The 14,139-nt window shown below is 40.1% G+C and overlaps 1 protein-coding gene across 2 annotated transcripts; it reads right to left on the bottom strand.

The window, feature by feature from the left end:
* Positions 1-3,369: 3,369 nt before the first annotated feature.
* On the bottom strand, positions 3,370-14,073 carry LOC137284006 (pseudouridylate synthase RPUSD4, mitochondrial-like). 2 transcript variants are annotated; one of them, XM_067815676.1, is made up of 10 exons: positions 13,859-14,050; positions 12,955-13,160; positions 12,128-12,271; positions 10,960-11,004; positions 9,781-9,919; positions 8,684-8,784; positions 8,048-8,097; positions 6,251-6,392; positions 5,596-5,693; positions 3,370-4,690 (listed from the first exon to the last, which is right to left on the bottom strand). In XM_067815676.1, exons 1-10 carry the CDS (start codon positions 14,035-14,037, stop codon positions 4,493-4,495), a joined length of 1,302 nt encoding a protein of 433 aa, XP_067671777.1. In that variant the 5' UTR covers positions 14,038-14,050; the 3' UTR covers positions 3,370-4,492. The 2 variants fall into 2 exon arrangements, with proteins under 2 accessions (XP_067671777.1, XP_067671772.1); XM_067815671.1 differs by having other exon boundaries at positions 12,955-14,073.
* Between the last annotated feature and the right edge of the window lie 66 nt (positions 14,074-14,139).

Genomic DNA, 14,139 nt, shown 5'->3' with positions numbered 1-14,139 from the left:
AAGGTAACCTTAGTGCAATGTTAAAAATTGTGAGTTAAGGTTAACTTTAGTAAAGGTTGCTTCGCGAAAGGAGCCCCTGGCACCTGCACGCCACTATTTCAATGTTGAATATTTCGCACTGTTTTGTTGTTTTGTGGTTTGGTTTGTTGTTTAACACCACACTCAGCACTATTCCAGCTACATGTGAGCGGTCTGTAGATAAACGAATCTGGACCATACACTCAAGTGGTCAACTGCATGAGCACCAGTCTGCGTTGTTTTGATGAAGCAAAATGATGAAAACAGATCAAATATTTAGCCCCTTAGAAGCAGGGATGGTGAAACCACCTATCTATCCGTCTGTGTATACGAATAAGACTGTCAAAATGGATGCTTGGACACATCAGGTGGTAATCCTGGTGCCTAGATGTTGGCACCCCGATGTCCTGGTGATTATATTTAGGTACAAAAATTAATTATGATAATTAATCACATCCCCAGGTTTGGAATTTGTCTTTCCTATGGATTCTGTGTATTTGAAGCTTTAAATGCCTGACGTTTCCGATCTTTTAACATTCACTGTACCCTTTCATGTCCTTTGTACATAAATGAATAAATTATGTATTTCAAGAATTTTGCTGTGGTAATTATTGGCAGACATAAACAATATTTCAATATCCATAAAAGCGACGTAAAAGCATACTCACTATAAAAATGTTCAAATGACAATAAATTCTTGTGTTAAAAAATGACAATGGAGACAAAGCCTGCCCAATCAGCTGGGCTACCACGCCGTCTTGAGCCTCTTGAACACACCAACACATTGGCGGGTAAGGGCTTACTTAGTAGCTCCTTATGACGACAAACTAGTTGGACATGAAATACTCAATATTGGTTGCTGTATTGTTTAACGCCGCTTTCAGCACAATTCCCGCTATATGGCAGCGGCCTGTGAATAATGGAATCTGGACAAGACAATCCAGTGATCAACTGCAGAAGCATCGATTTACGCTACTGAGATACGAAAACGTGCGTGAACCAAGCCAGCCAGTCTGTCCACCTTATCCCGTTAGTCGCCTCTTACGACAAGCATAGTCGCCTTTTATAGCAAGCATTGGTTGCTGGAGGCCATTTCACCTTCTTGGGGCTAGTGTATCTCAGATATGAATTTAGACGACTCGCAGACAACAAAGGGTAGCTCGGTTATACAAGCTGTGACTGGAATCGTTAAATAGACTTTAGTAAGCCAGTGATCTCTGTCAACATTCGGATGATGACTGGTAAAGGGTTCACGGTAAATGAGTGAGTCAACCTCCTTCATAACCTCCTTAACAACGCATCCTTTGTCAGCTGACCGTGACTTTATGGTGTCTTGGAGAATCGATAACTGGTCTCCGAACTGGTGACATAAATATCTTAACTGTTCTGGTCGTTGTATACTTTATAATCATTTCCATTTGGCACAGAAAGCAAACGTTACCCTATTTTACGTACAAAATCGAACCCTCTCGGTGAAAATCTTTCCGACACAGTTCACATGAAAGAACGTCAAGGACTTCATAATACAGTACTGCAGAGGACAGAATTGTACAACAGAAATATAACAGTGAGGTCTGAACCATTATCGAATATCTTTAATCGCTTTTCATGATGGTGGAGACAAGGGTTTCCTATTTCATCTTCAGATACCTGGACTATACCTTTGAAGTGCTCTGTCAAATTTTCAGACCTCAATTTTGCATACTTATTCAATACTTGCTGAGCAGCTTGTTTTGCATGCTGAGCAATTATGCCTACAGACTGAGGCTGATGTTGTTCACATGCTTGTCATGCGCGTGTGTTGATTTCACTTACGGTTCTTTGAAGAACGTCATAGTTTTCCAGAACAGAGTTCACAGATCCTGTCTTCACAGTCGATCGTGTTGGGCAGAGGCCTTAGACCATGTGACTTGTTTCTTCAGGCGTTTCTTTTGCAGGAGCATTTAGGACACCCTGAAAGAGGTGTTCTCGCTTTGCAGAATGTTTGATTAATTTTGTAATCTCCATCATTACAAGGGCATCCCGTAATGAGGTGCAAGTTCCACCCGCCTGTTGAAGTGCAAGATTAAGGCAACTGTCAAGACAGTGGACGTGAATTTTATGGTTTATCAAGTTGGAGTTGGGCAGCAACTTCGCGGATGTATTCCTGGCTCAATCATGGCCTTGTCATCGACAGTCTGAGAGACATAATGACAACATGCCACTGTGTCACAGATACTGTATGTTATCTTATCAACACACTAATAACATCATGAATGATTCATTGCAAACATACTGCTTCTAACTCGTACTATTTTGCTTCAAAAGACACCGCACTTTCCGTTTCCAATCATCGTTCAAAGCCACAGCACTGGAAACAACCGAACAAGTGTTGCATCCAGTTATTGGCGATCCTCATAGAAAAAGCTTATTACCTCTCATATATGCTCGCAAATGGAGGAACTCATTGTGCTTCTAAATTATGTTCAGTGCCGCTATATTTGCAGTACATCCCTCTGATTACCAAATACAGCAAATTATACACAAAGAACCTAATTCAGCACCTCCTGTATTATTGCTATGATAAATTTTCAGCATGTACAGTATATAAAACGTATCGTGGTGAGCTTTACCACATATCTGTGCGATCCTTTGACTCATAAAAAAGACAAAAGAATTGGAATCCATGTTGATTTAATGATGAATAATTGCTCATTTTAAAAATAACACTGATTTTCATACAACACCATGTCTGTGCAAGAATATGGCCTTGGAAAGTTTAATGTTGAATTTATGGGTGGATGTGAACATTCAAAATGATATTTTGATTGTCATACATAATTCAAGGCCAATAGTGAATGACAGCCAGCACTCTCCTCCACATACCCCATGTCAGCCTCCTGATCCTCTGAAGGAGCAGTCCACGCCATTCCTCATGTAAAGCAGCTTTAAATTGGGTCAAGTTCTGTACAGCTGGATTCCTTTGATGCACTCAACAACCTATCATGTCCCACATAAACTCCAAAAGGTAAAGATTAGACCTCATTCAATCATGAGATATGTCCGGGGATGCTCATTTAAGTTCTTGTGTATACATACCTATGATCATGGTCACCAATTAAAACTGATAAGCACCTTCACAAAACATAATGTCCATCTTTAAGGTAGTTGTGAAGAACCTTGCACCATTTTCACGATAGTGCATTTGCATCAGGAAATATACTACAAACAAAAAGTATGGGGACACCCGAAAACTGTATATACATAACCTGGAGAGGTCATTTATACTTTAAGGAAAACACAACTTTTTGTGGGTTTAATGGGCACTTTAAGCGACTAGTTAGAACATGCAGTGAAGCATCTGATTCAATATTTATTGAGTCTGAGTGAAATAAAACATTGTCAAAAACAGCCAGTAACAAGGGTGCTGAAATACACCTGTACCATGTTTGATTCAAGTGCACTGACACAATAGCATAGCGCATGTAGAAGATAAATAAAAAACAGTATAAAATCTTTCAAATGAAATTAAATGAAATGTCACCAGATTTTACCCCATAATATAATGTGCACATGACATGATGGAAGTTTTAATATTAATTATATTCTATATTATATACCTTTGAAACAATGACTTTCAGAACAAAGTTGTAGCAAATAAATACTCAAGTAAAGTTCAACCACTCTTCCATTTGCCTCCCCTGATCCCCATCCTCCTCTGAAAAAGAATTATAAATCATATCCACATGCAGATGTGAAAAGCTGAATTAAGATTGCCTGCTGAAACAATAACATATGCATTTTTTTGCAAATCAAGCAGTTGATGTTTGAATACTTTATTCAGATGAAGTACAACACCATCCACAATCTTAGACATTAAAGCAATATTGGGGATTGTTGAAATGTTCGGTGTTATATAATGCCCTGTCAGTATATACTGAACAGCAAAAGAAACATAACTCTGGCACTTTTGTCAAGTGTTTATAAAGAAGAGATATATATGAATGCTTAAATTTATTCAAAATTGCATTTCTTTTGCTCATCATTATATACTGATGATAACAAAACTTATCTTTAGGCAAAAGAGGGCTACTTACATGCACTAAGTTTGGAGCAATATTTTACGCATCAGCCTACATTTACATAATGGTTAAATCCACATAGGTATTCCAAGTCTTCAACCTCTGTTACCAGGTGGAGTGATCTATACCAGAATGTAGGGCATTTTGTATAGGGAGGAAGTCCTGTCATATGAATAGCTTGAGAATAGTTTCATGCCGATTTTAGCAATATTCCAGGAGTATAACATCAGGTGACACCAGAAATCGGCTTCACAGATTGTATCCATGAGCAGAATCAAACCCTGTTTTTTCCAGTGACAAGCGCATGTTTTAAGCACTACACTACACCACCATCCCATATTGACACAGGTGTGGTTAGGGAGATGGGTGATAACTCTTCAGCCATACAAGGAGCTCTTTCATTACGATATCCACTATCTGCTCTTGGGTGGTTTAATCTTCAGCCTGTTCATGTTGAGAGAGAAGTGTCGAGGTAGTCGTGTTTGGATGGAGAGATTCCTCCCATCCAGGAACCCTGGGATGAGGATGCTCTTGGCGTGAAGCAACATTGGAAGATGACGCACTTTGCTCTGCCGGATCCCGAGTCGGTGCAGCAGGTCAGGGTGCAGACGCTGAAGGGAAGGGGAGAGGTAATAAACGAGAGACTGGATAAATGAGAAAAAGAAGGAAACAGGAGATTAGTGACATCAGTGTATGACTGAGTGAAGGAATTACACGCGTTCAATTATGTCAATGGAGGAATACGGGAAAGTGAATAAGTGAGTTTAGTTTTACGCTGCTTTTAGCAATATTCCAGCAATATAACAGCAGGGGACACAAGAAATGGGCTTCACACATTGCACCCATGTGGGGAATCCAACCCAGGTTTTCATGTGACAGGTGAATGCTTTAACCATTAGGCTACCCCACCACCATAAATATGAGAAAGGTTCAGAAAATGAGAAAATACTGAGCAGTGGAGTGAGAAAAGCATGATAAATATTACTTTTTAAGTGAGAAACCATGATGAAGCCAGTAAGAGAATGAGAGTAGGACTGACATGAGGGACATATGAACAAAGAAATGAGAAAAATAATGAAGAAGTGAGAGAGGGATTGAAAAAAGGAAAGTGTGTCATTCTACAGACACCAGTATAAACTTCTGTTGATATGTTGATTTGTTTGTTTAATGCCACATCCAGTAAAAGGTCACCTATATGGTGGTGGTCTGCAAATAATCAGGCCTTGAGAAGACAATTCAACAGCATGAGCATTGATCTATGGAATTAGGACACAATGAAATGCATCGGCCAAGTCAGCAAGGCTGACCATCCGATCCCTTCAAAAGTCTTTTACCTCAAGCAGGAATTGCTGAAGACCACACCTAGCCCAGACCTTCACAGACACTATCATAGGGAGTTTCTTGTAAGTAATTAAGTCAATATTGCTTGGCTATGCTACAGTTTTGTGACTACTCTTAAGAACCATTTGTGTACCACTCTCCCAAACAGTATAACAGAGTTGACGTCCTGTCTCACCTGTGGAGCCACCTTGGTGATGTGGGAGTACTTGTGGTCACCTAGGACAGGTGTGTTCAGACCAAATGCCAGATGCACCCTGATCTGATGTTTCAGCCCTGAAGTAAACATGTTCCATTAGGCATAGCAACTGAAGGCCACAAGAAAACACTGGAACATCACTGGAACACAACTGGAACGTCACCAAAAATGTGGAATATAACTAACTTATCTTTCGAAACATCACTGAAACACCACAGGAATATAACTGGAACACCACTAGAACATTACTGAAACATCATTGGAATATAACTGAAACATTGTTGGAAAATCAGTGAAACACAACAGGAATATAACTGAAACATCACTGAAACACCACAGGAATATAACTAGCACATCACTGAAACGTAACTTGAAACTTTTTTCACTGTGAATTAACAAAATAATTTGTTGTATTTTTGTTTTTGTTTGTTGATTTGCAATATTCCAGCTATATGGAAGCAATGTTCAGATCAGATAATTATGTGATCAACAGCATAAACATCAATCTGCGTGATTGGGATACAATGACTAAGGCAACCAAGTCAAGTTGACCACCAGATCCCGTTAGTTGCCTCTATGTCAAGAAGATCTGTTCCTGGAGATCAATTGTAACCCTGATCTTCATGGGGTCTACCTGTAAGAGGTGTACACTCCACAAGCGCTGCATTGCCATGACTATCTAGGACTTCAAACTCTGTGATGGCCTGGTAGGATTCAGTGAAACTCCTCTTGCTGACTAGTCTTGTGTCAGGAGTAGACTCTGGCTTCAACACCATCTGCAGCATTGAAGATGAGACAGTTTTGAGACAATAATATCACAACTGTCTACAGATGCTGGTGCTGTTAAAAAGTGATGACAAAGTACAGTCTGTTTAGGTTCAAATGAGAACAATGAATGATTAAACAACTCAAAATAGGAATAAGTGCATACAAGTTCAGGTGCATCTCAGCACAGTCCCTTACTAGTCAGGAAACGGCTGGCACAGTTCCACCAGCTGCTTTTGGCCCCATGGCGTGAAAATAGAACTATGTTACCTGATAGTTTCTTAAACAATTTTTCTGTGATCGATCATCAAGTCTCAGATTTCAGATCTTGTTGGGTACAGAGGTTTTAGGGCCATGTGTCTTATTTATGTTTTGTGCACTTATCCCTATTTCAAGTTATTTAGTCATTCATCATTCTCATTTGAAAACATACAGACTGTGACTAGTAATAATCTGTATCTACCTGTATTCACAGATAAGTCCATTACAATGTCTTTCAGAGTATGTAGGCACCAATTTATCTGATACATGGCATAGTCATTTTCAAAGCAGGAATCTGGCGATAACGACATGCTCGAGTGATGTATCTATTGGTGATGTCATACGAGTAATTAGACTGTCAGCAACTTAGTTTGTCTGGATTTGTTTTTTGTTTGTTTGGTGCCACATTCAGAAATATCCCCGCTATGTGACAGTGGTCTGTAAGTAATCAAGACTGGATCAAACAATCCAGTGATCTTCCATCTAAAACAACATACAATCACCCATGTACCCCAGTACAAAAAGCCCAAGGACCCTAGTACAATAATCCAAACACAGTGGTATGATAACCCAAGTCCTGAGACTGATAAACTAAGTCCCCAGTCTGATAGCGCAAGTCCCTGAGTTTGATAGCCCAAGTCTCAGAGTCTGACAACCCATGTCCTTGAGTCTGTTAACCCGTTATGGAACATGATAACCCTAATGCTGATAACCCAGGTCCTATTTCCAATAACCCATGTCTTACAACCCAAGTGCCTTCACACGACAAACCAAGCATCGAAGTCCCTGAGTACAATTACCCAATACTTTTGGTTATCTCCCCTGCATTCCAGATATGTTCTAGCCCAGTCTAAGTAAACTTAGCCCCAGTGTCATTCGTTACACTCCTCCTACGAGCCTAATAAGCCCTACTAGGAGGTCGTGTCAGATAACCTTTGAGACCTACCAATCAGAACACAGCTGACCAATTGCAAAACTGGACATTCAAGCATACCTTTTGAACTTTTACCTCAAAAAGGTTTGTCCCTGAATGATTTCAAATGCTATTTTCTGTATGACTGCTTCCGGGCAATGCACATGGAGCATGCTACAACACTGTCAACAGTGAGTAAACAGTAACTCTCGTCAAAGTTCCACAAAACCCTAAACTGTACCTGTTGTCTGGTTAAATCTGTTCGACCATCTCGTGTTTGATTGGATAAGTGATAGGCCGCTCAAAGGTTACCTGCAGGACCTCCTGCTAGGGTTTGTTAGACTCAGGAGAGGAGTGTTACGAAAAATACTGGGACCAAGGTTACGTAGACTGTATTCTAACCTGGTTTCCCAGTGGGGTCTCAGAGAGTTAGCACGATTGGAAGGCAAGCCTCATTACACAACTTAATTATCGACATGTACAACATCTCACCCTATGAAACCTGCCGACCGTCCCCTCTGCCATCGGTATGTCAACCACAGCTGGAAAGGAAGAGATGATATCATCAATAAGTTATACCTAACACATTGAGTATAGACAGTTGAGTACTGTGTTAATTCACTTTCACAGGATACTGACGTATGGACATAACTCAGGTGACCACAGGAATTTATCTGGACCTACCTGGTATTCAAATACTGATATCGGTCTCAAGTAGGCAGACCACGTGAGAACAAATTCTTAAATTGTAATAAAACATTATCCAATTCATGATGGTACAGTCATAACAAATGTTTTGTCTTTTTATTGTCATTGGGGTGGTGGGGTAGCCTAGAGGTTAAAAGTGTTCGCTCGTCATGCTGAAGACTGGGTTTGATTCCCCACATAGGCGATCTCCACACCCCGTGAAACTAAACTCCCTGCCTTGTTCATTCGGTATATGTACTGATGTCTAGTGATGTTTTTCAAGTGAGTTGTTCTGATGTGTCAACTTAATCAAATTTAGAAAACAATTATTAATCATATCACATTGTTTTGTTACAAGTACATGCATAAACCATAAACCAGAGGAAAGAATTATAAAGTGAGGAGTTATTGAATCCTGGAACTCTGGTGTGGTGCACGTACCTTTAGGGGGGCTTGGCACACCTTTAGTGAGCACCCAGTACTTCTTTACCACCTCCCTCTTCTTGAAAGCACTCTTCAGCTTCCAGGCCATCTCAGCTGTTCTAAGGACAGGCAGTTGTAGCAGGTTAACACCAAATGTCAGAGAGACATAGGCATGAGGCAAATTGTTTCACAAAATTGTTTCACATGAAATACTGTATATTTGTGAGCCATGTATTTGTTGAATTCATGACATGTTGTTGAAATTTTAAAAATTTGTCAAACTTGCATTTTCACAAGTCAAACATATGTTATCAAACTTTCGTGTCATGTGAGTGTCATGCCTCTATAGGTACGGTCATGTGACAATTTCGTCGTCACTGTGATTGGTTGTTTCAGAACAACATGAGTTTGACAACTCTTCAAATGGAAAGCTGGTGAGAATAGGGACCGAACCTATTTTTTGACAACAGTTTGACAACTGACAACTCTGAAATTGATTTAGGTGGCGAGTTGTTGGCATGTTCACAGTCACACGTGTTGTCAAACTTTAGTTTGCCATGTGTCATGGGTTGATGGGAAGCATGACACCAGATGTTGGCAAGAGCTACTTATCGTAACAGCCCTGTGAAGGTCCCGGGGTAGAATAGGCCTTCAGCAACCCATGCTTGCCATAAAAGGCGACTCAGCTTGTCGTAAGAGGCGCCTAATGGGATCGGGTGGTCAGACTCGCTGACTTGGTTGGCACATGTCATCGGTTCCCAAATGCGCAGATCGATGCCCATCTTGCTGATCACTGGATTGTCTGGTCCAGACTCGATTATTTACAGACCGCTGCCATGTAGCTGTAATATTGCTGAGTGCGGCGTAAAACTAAACTCACTCACTCACTCACTTATTGTAACACCAGGTGGTGTTCTACAGGGTTACTCAATAGGTCATTACTACATACCATGGTGTCCTACAAAGTTGATCACATGATCAGTAACATGACACTCGTTGTTGTAGGGGGTATTTAGTATCCTAACAAAGGTGGCCTACATAGTTAGTACCAGAAACGATAGTGGCTGTTCACTTGATCACTAGAATGACACCGGGTGTTCTATAGAGGTACTAACTTGGCCAGTAGCATAACCCCTGTTGTTTGTCTGTCCAGTCGGTGGACCAGGTGGAGGGTGTCCAGCTGTCCAGTGGGATCCACAAGCTTTGCTAGAGCGGGCAGCAGTTGTCCCACGCTCATGTGTACACCAGGTCCTCCTGCAATAAATACACAGAGGTGTGCAGGTCACTCACAGGGCAGATGGCATGCACACCACTAGGGCAGGATGTGAGTCTCACAATGAACACTACCATCAAAGTCAGTGAGCCTATTGACGTGTACCACTGTGACTGCCTTTCCAAACCAAAATTTGTTTTAGAGGGGTTGTTATAACCAGGAAACCCAAAGGGGTTCACTAATCATCGATATCTCCCTTGATGCAACTATGGTTAGACCAGATAACTGTATTACCTCCTTTTGTTGGTTCTGCATTCTCATAGTAGCCAATCAGCCGTGACAACCGAGATGGCCACTGAGAACAAAGATAGTGGTCGCAGCTTCGACAGTTTGTGAAAGTGTGACTTTGGGGGAAGGTGAGACTCAGATTTGGAGACAGACATAGAGACTCAAACTCATGCTCATTTTGGAGACAACTGGTCAGGTCCAAAACTTTGAAAATATATATGCAAGAGCTCATTCTACCTCTGTCAGAGTTCCTCTGTATGATTTATGTTCCCACATTTGGGTGGTTTAATAACTTAAAAAATGAAAGTGATTTGTGATTGGCACACCTAACTTCCCAGCATAGACATCTGATTGGATAAAATGATAGCCAAGGGAGGTAATAAAATTGCTGCAGATGCATCCAGGGTATAGTGCAGATTTATTGGAACGTATATCCCGGTGATATTGAGGATGGGGTCCACTATACACTGGATGGATGGATGGATGGATGGATGGATGGTTGGCATGATTACATCTTTTCCACATGAGACAGTTTGTTGAAAGGATGGATGGGTGGACGGATGGGGTGGATGGATGGATGAATAAATGGACAGGTGGATGGATAAGTGGATAGATGGATGGATGAGAGGCACAATAACATCTTTTTCTCATTAAACAGTTTCATGTTATGATTCTATGCATGTTGTGTCAACAAGTACCTCATTGTATTAACATTTGTAATATGAAAAGTCAGACTGTAGTTTTAAGGTCAACATGTTACTATGTTAAGACAGGAAATATCTCAGTTACTTACCATGAGATGGCAGTCCATATGGTTTGTCAATGGCTATGACGTCACCTAAAACACAGATCCAGTCAGTTAATTATTACCATACGCTTTAAAAATATCCTGCACCATGCCTTCTGTATTTCCAAGACGTACATGAATCTTACAAACATTCAGCAACATGACTTCTGTATTTCCAGTATAAACATGAATCTTACAAATATCACATTCATCTATTTGTTCTAATTTAAGTATGTTTGTGAGAATCAAGAGTTGATAAATTGGATATAAAAATCGACCTTAAGTTGAGATTCTATTCAGCATAAAATATTGCAGTAGGTAAGCAGTCATAAAGACTTTACTGTAACATAACAGTTTCCTAGTTTCAGTGGCAGAGAGATTAACTTGAATAATGTAATTTGACTTTCATGTTATGGCAACTGGTGCAGTTACAACATAGCCAGTATTCCTCAATTTCACCCAAGAAATGAGTGAGTGAATGAGTTTAGTTTTATACTGCTTCCAGAAATATTCCAGCTGAATCACATATGTATTGTCGCTTTATTCAATAATCCAAAACAGTCTAGATATACTGGACATACAGTATTCATGTGACAGAGGGCATACAACATCTTAAAGTGACAGTGAGTGAGTTTAGTTTTACACTGTTTTTAGCAATATCAGCCACATCAAGGAAGCGGGACACCAGAAATGAGCTCCACACATTATAATCATGTGAGGAATGGGGCCTGGGTTTTTGCCGCGACGAGCCAATGCTTGAACCACAAGACCACACCCACTGCCCCTCACTTGAGAAATGCCTCCTGGAAATCTGGCCCCGATTTCTCGAAACAAACTTTCGATACAAACAAGTATTTACTCAAATTTCAAACTGAGTTTGACAATTTGAAACTGCTTTATTTTTAACTCAAATGCATTTTTTAAAATAGAAAATGCTCAAACACCTTAAGCAATATATTCACAAAACTCAAATTGTCTACTGTTTTTGAGTTTAATATCAATTTCAGTACATTCTGGGAAATGTATTTTCTCAAATTTGAGTAAAAACTCGAACTTAAGTCAAAACTCAAACTTAAGTTTGTTTAGAGAAACTGGGGACAGGTTGGGATGATATTACATGTGCCTTTACATCAGTAGTATATCTTGGACCTATTGCATCAATACTCCTCCATACCTTTGTTGTAAATGATGCTGTCGTGCAGCAGTCTTGTTAGCATCACTGAGGGCATGGTCATCACATCGTCCACCTGGTTCTTGAGGATACGGTACCCCTTGCTGTCTACAGGTCCCGCATAACGTCTTGATGTATCACCACTTGCTGAAAAAAACACCATCTCATAACGCTGTATTAGTGAGTGAGTAAATGAGCGAGTGAGTATATGAGTGAGTGAGCATAGTGAGTGAGTGGGTGAGTGAGTGAGTGAGTGAGTGAGCAAGTGTCTTTTTATGTCACTTTTAGTAATATTCCAGCAAAATCAAGGAAGGTGATGGCATTAGTGGGCTTCACACATTATATCCTTGTGAGGAATCTGACGAGCGACTTTGGTGTCACAAGTGAGGGCTTTAAACATTGCAGTCTCAAAAGCTGACTGATGAATTGCAATGTTGCAAACTAACAAACATACAATACTCAGTGAAATGCTGATCATAATCAACACATCAGGCCAACTCTTTGAGGATTTATGTCCTAAAAAGAAAGAAGTTTCTTAACAAACTATCATTAAAATAATGATGCTTTTCACTATTCGTTACAAGGGGGGAGTGCAAAGAGAGGAACAGCCAGGTGGGAGAAAGGATGTCGTTACTCTCCGACTGGTAATAATACAATTTACAGGAAAATTCTGTTCCAGCATTCTGTAGACATTTTAGTAGAGATTAATTACTGCTCTGATAACATATCATCATAACTATGGAGACACCTACAAATTATTTTGCTACAATTAAATATGGTTCATACATTGATGAACAACTGAGACCAAGATCACATCACACTATACCTACCATCTTCATCTGCGGTAGATTTTGTCAAGTTTTCTTGTATTCTGCGAGAAACATCATAAGCAGTTGGTGACCTTTCACTGTCATCCCGACCTGTTTGTTGCCTGACAACACCTCGTCTTCTAATACCTCTTTTTTGAGGTATTCTGTTAATTCTTGTTTGAGGCACTGTTCCCTCAACACCATTATGAACTGTGTCACCTAGTTCTCTGTGCAAAGAGTTGTTAGGGACAGATGAGTTCTCTGAATGCACTGCATCAGCATCAAAATACTGTTTGTCAACAAAATTCAGATCATCATTGTCCAACACTAGCTGCTGATATTGTGGGGTTTTTAAATGTTCAGTCATATGTTCGTGCCTGTTGTTTGGAGACCACTGAATGCTTTCATTGCTGTGAAAATACTGACTATCAACAAAATTCAAGTCTGTGTTATTATCTTTGATATCATTTCCATAAGTTTGTTTGTCATAGTTTTCTGTAAGTGACGCAATTTGTTGAAGTTTCATATAATCCTTTTTGGTATACCTTTCTCGAATTGGGGGATTTTCGTCCATCTGAAAATACTGTTCATCAAATATATTTTCACCTTCGTGCGGAGTGAACGTTTGTATTCCTGGATTACTTGTCTGGTTCACAAGATCATCATGACTTAAAATATTTTTTTGAGGTCCCCCTTTCTTCACAGCAACTCTGTCTCCATATCTGTTCTTCACAAATAATTCTTTCTTTTCGTACGTCAGTGGTGTATGTTTAGCCCATTGTTTCTTTTTACTACTAACGGGTCCCTCTTTTCTTACGATGCCATAAGGCACTGAATAGCTAGTATACGTCGAGTTTGGCTTTTTATTCCCAAAAGAATATTTCGTCTGCAAGTGTCCATCGCTGGAAGATTGTTTGACACTTACGTTTTCAACACATCCGTCGTTTTCTTTAATGCCGAAAAAATCATCTTCGACTTGGTCGTTTGTCCGCGATGAGAACAGACGGCATGACATCGAAGCATTGGCGACATGACATGCACTGTATCTACTCCAGGCCCTTGGGTACAAGATATTGAACGACCAACAACAAAGTGTCCGAACATGCTGCATGGGCGCAGCCATCTTGAAAACGTTATGAGTTATGTCCCTTGTTCAGTGAACATTTTATGTACTTTTCACGTTGGCCATGCCATGCATGTGTGGTA

This window comes from Haliotis asinina, chromosome 1 (assembly GCF_037392515.1).
Source record: "Haliotis asinina isolate JCU_RB_2024 chromosome 1, JCU_Hal_asi_v2, whole genome shotgun sequence".
Classification (NCBI taxonomy): Eukaryota; Metazoa; Mollusca; class Gastropoda; order Lepetellida; family Haliotidae; genus Haliotis; species Haliotis asinina.
The sequence above is the reverse complement of the archived record's forward strand: the minus strand, read 5'-3'. Positions and strand labels throughout refer to the sequence as shown.